The following is a 2,684-nucleotide window of genomic DNA, read 5'->3' on the forward strand; positions in this document are numbered from 1 at the left end:
GGGGCAGTGGAACCGCCCGCGCGCACTGTGGACGCGACCATTCTACCCCGGGACGGGGGGCAACTTAACTCTGTTCCTACCCGGTGGACCAAACCACTGTCCCTGCTGGGTAGGGGCAGAATTTATCTCCCGCGTTGCTCCTGGGCACGACCCCAGCCAGGACACGGGGGCGGGCAGCTACAAGCAACTGCTTGGTAGCCCCCGTGGGGGGGGCAAGTGGTTGGGAAACTGACCACTACCTCCTTTCACCACCTCTGCAGGAGTCCCCCTCCTCCCACGGGAATGGTATCCCCCAGCCCTCCAGGTGGAGTGGAGGGGACGGGTCCAACCGTTACAAGGCGGGGGAGCCATACAGGAACCCCCAGGCCAGTGCCTCGAGGGCCATCGCTGGGCAGCTCCTGTCCCCAGCTAGGCAGCTGCAGGACCCATGCAGCAACTGTGAGGTGGAGTCCCCATGGGCAGGGGCCACGGCGGGAGCAGACACACACGGAGGGGCCGGCAGCTTGTTCAAGAGCTTTAATAGCGAGGCAGGGGTGGAGACCCCCATGATCCACATGTGCCAGGGGCGGGGAGGGGGCACCCCCAAGAGGGGCTGCCTGCAGCACCCCATGGGGGGCCACGCTGGAGCCCTCCACCCACGGGGTGCAGCCACGGCAGTCAGAGTGGCCACGAACGCCGAGCCCATCCTGTAGCTGGAGCACGGGTACCGACTGGCCAAGGCAGCCGAGCCCTGCCTCCTCCCGTGGCAGGGATGGGGGACAGAGGCAACAAGTACATCAGGTCTCAAAATATTTAACGTTATGAAAAGAGTCGGTCACTTTACAGGTGTCCGTGGCCCTCATGCCCGGCCCCGCCCTCCCCACGGTCTCCACGGCAGCAGGGGCGGGGCCTGCGTCCTGGAATGGTGGGTGCAGCAGTGCCACCTGCGTCCGTGGAGGGCGGGTGCAGGGGCAAGTCTTGGCCCCCAGTGGCAGGGCGGGGGGGTGGCGTCGGGGCGAAGCTCCCACAGTGGTTTATGACCAGCCGGCCCACGTGGGGTTCTTCATCTGCTGCTGCTGCTGGCGGCGCCTCCTGGTGGCGAGGGCTGCGTGCTGTCCCAGGCAGCCCCGCTTGGCCCCTCCGCCCCAGGGCCCGAGTCCTGGCCCGCGGCCGGCTCTGGGGGTTGCCCCTCGGTGCCACCAGTGCTGCTGCCTGCTGGGGCCACAGGGCCACCTGGCTCGAGCGTGGAGGGGGCCTGCTCAGCCGGCGTGGCCGCCTGCATGATCTTCTGGCGCACCTCACGGATCTTCAGCTGCAGGCACACCTTGGTGGGGAAGATGTCAGCATAGCGGGCCTGGAAGGCGGCTGTGGCCTGGGCTGTGGAAGGACGAGATGGGCGTCAGCACAGCTGCAGGGAAGCAGGGAGGGCCGGCATGTTGGGGCTCGGCCCCTAAGGATCACCCTGGCGGGTGCCAACACACTAACTGGGTTTCACAGGCCTGGGGTGCAGCGGGCTCTGGAGTGAGCATTGATGCAGGTATCACACCCCAGGGGGCAGCTGGCTCTGGGGTAGGTGAGCCAGGAAGTTCCCGCCGTGCCGCCCAGCCATTTGGGACAGGAAGTGGGAAAGAAGAGGAAGCTGGGCCGCCAGGGCGCGAGGAGTCCCTGCGCTGCACCCTGTGGAAAGCCCCCCACCCTGACCACCCCAGGCACAGACCTGAGGGGAAGAAGCCATGGTCCTGGAAGAGCTGCATGACGAGTGCGCGGCGCTGGTCCAGGGTGCGGCGCAGCGACGAGTACGGCACCTTCTCATACTCCAGCTCACCCAGCACATCGTCCGCCTCCGAGCCTGTGCAGCACCGGCACGTGTCAGCCCCACCCTGTGCCCCTGCGCCACCCACACCCAGCCCGGCCCCACCTCACCTGTCTTCTCGAAAGTGAAGATGTCCCCCTCGCACTTGGCGCTCTTGGGCGTGTTGGGCTCCGAACTGCAGCTTGAGCGGCGCCGCATCTTCCGCTTGGGCGAGATGGGGTCCTCGGTGGACGAGTCTAGGTCTGGGGGGCAGCAGGGAGGAGGGTCAGAGGTGCCCGCTGGCCCCCCCCAGGGCGCCCCCACTCCACCCGCCATGCCCCCACTGACCGGTGGAGTTCTTGCGCTTCTTGCGGTAGCTGCCCAGGATGGCGCGGGGTGAGGTGGCGAGCGACTGCAACGTGGGCGAGGGCAGCACCTCCTCGGGCTTGAACTCGGGCAGCTCCGCGAACCGCTCCTCAAAGTCCACCTCTGACAGGACCCTGCTGGGGGGCGGCAGTGCGGGGGAGGGAGGGGTCACAGGGAGGCCCTCCCAGACACCTGGGTCCCCTGACAAGACCCCCCCCCACCCTGAGATAACTCACTTGTCCACCGAGTCAAAGGTTTTCTTCAGGGGGGGCGGCCGCACCTTGGCCTTCTTGGCGCTGCCCTCCTTGCGCTCCAGGCCCTCGGCAGTGGGTGGCGTGGGGGCCGGCGCAGTTCCCCGGGGCCCCTCGCCGGAGCCAGGGCTGGCGGTGGCCGAGGAGGGGGAAGCCGAGGGGCCGACAGGGGGAGCCGGGGCGTCGGGGCGGCTCTCGGGCGCTGGGATGCGCCAGTCGGGGGATGCAGGGAACTTGGCAGCCTGCGGGAGAGTGGGGGGCAGAGGTCAGCTGACAGGAGTCAGGAGGAGGGAAAT

The 2,684-nt window shown here is 68.1% G+C and overlaps 1 protein-coding gene across 1 annotated transcript in view; it reads right to left on the reverse strand.

Moving 5' to 3' along the window:
• Positions 1 to 497: 497 nt before the first annotated feature.
• CIC (capicua transcriptional repressor) overlaps positions 498 to 2,684 on the reverse strand; it is a 15,612-nt gene continuing 13,425 nt past the window's right edge. Inside the window, exons 15-19 of the mRNA XM_025195424.1 lie at positions 2,374 to 2,639; positions 2,120 to 2,274; positions 1,903 to 2,034; positions 1,697 to 1,828; positions 498 to 1,356 (exon numbers count right to left, since the gene is read on the reverse strand). Of these exons, the coding sequence (XP_025051209.1) occupies positions 1,043 to 1,356; positions 1,697 to 1,828; positions 1,903 to 2,034; positions 2,120 to 2,274; positions 2,374 to 2,639 (999 nt within the window). The 3' untranslated portion in view covers positions 498 to 1,042. The remainder of the gene's footprint in view (positions 1,357 to 1,696; positions 1,829 to 1,902; positions 2,035 to 2,119; positions 2,275 to 2,373; positions 2,640 to 2,684) is intronic.

Source organism: Alligator sinensis, unplaced genomic scaffold, assembly GCF_000455745.1.
Source record: "Alligator sinensis unplaced genomic scaffold, ASM45574v1 scaffold1575_2, whole genome shotgun sequence".
NCBI lineage: Eukaryota > Metazoa > Chordata > Crocodylia > Alligatoridae > Alligator > Alligator sinensis.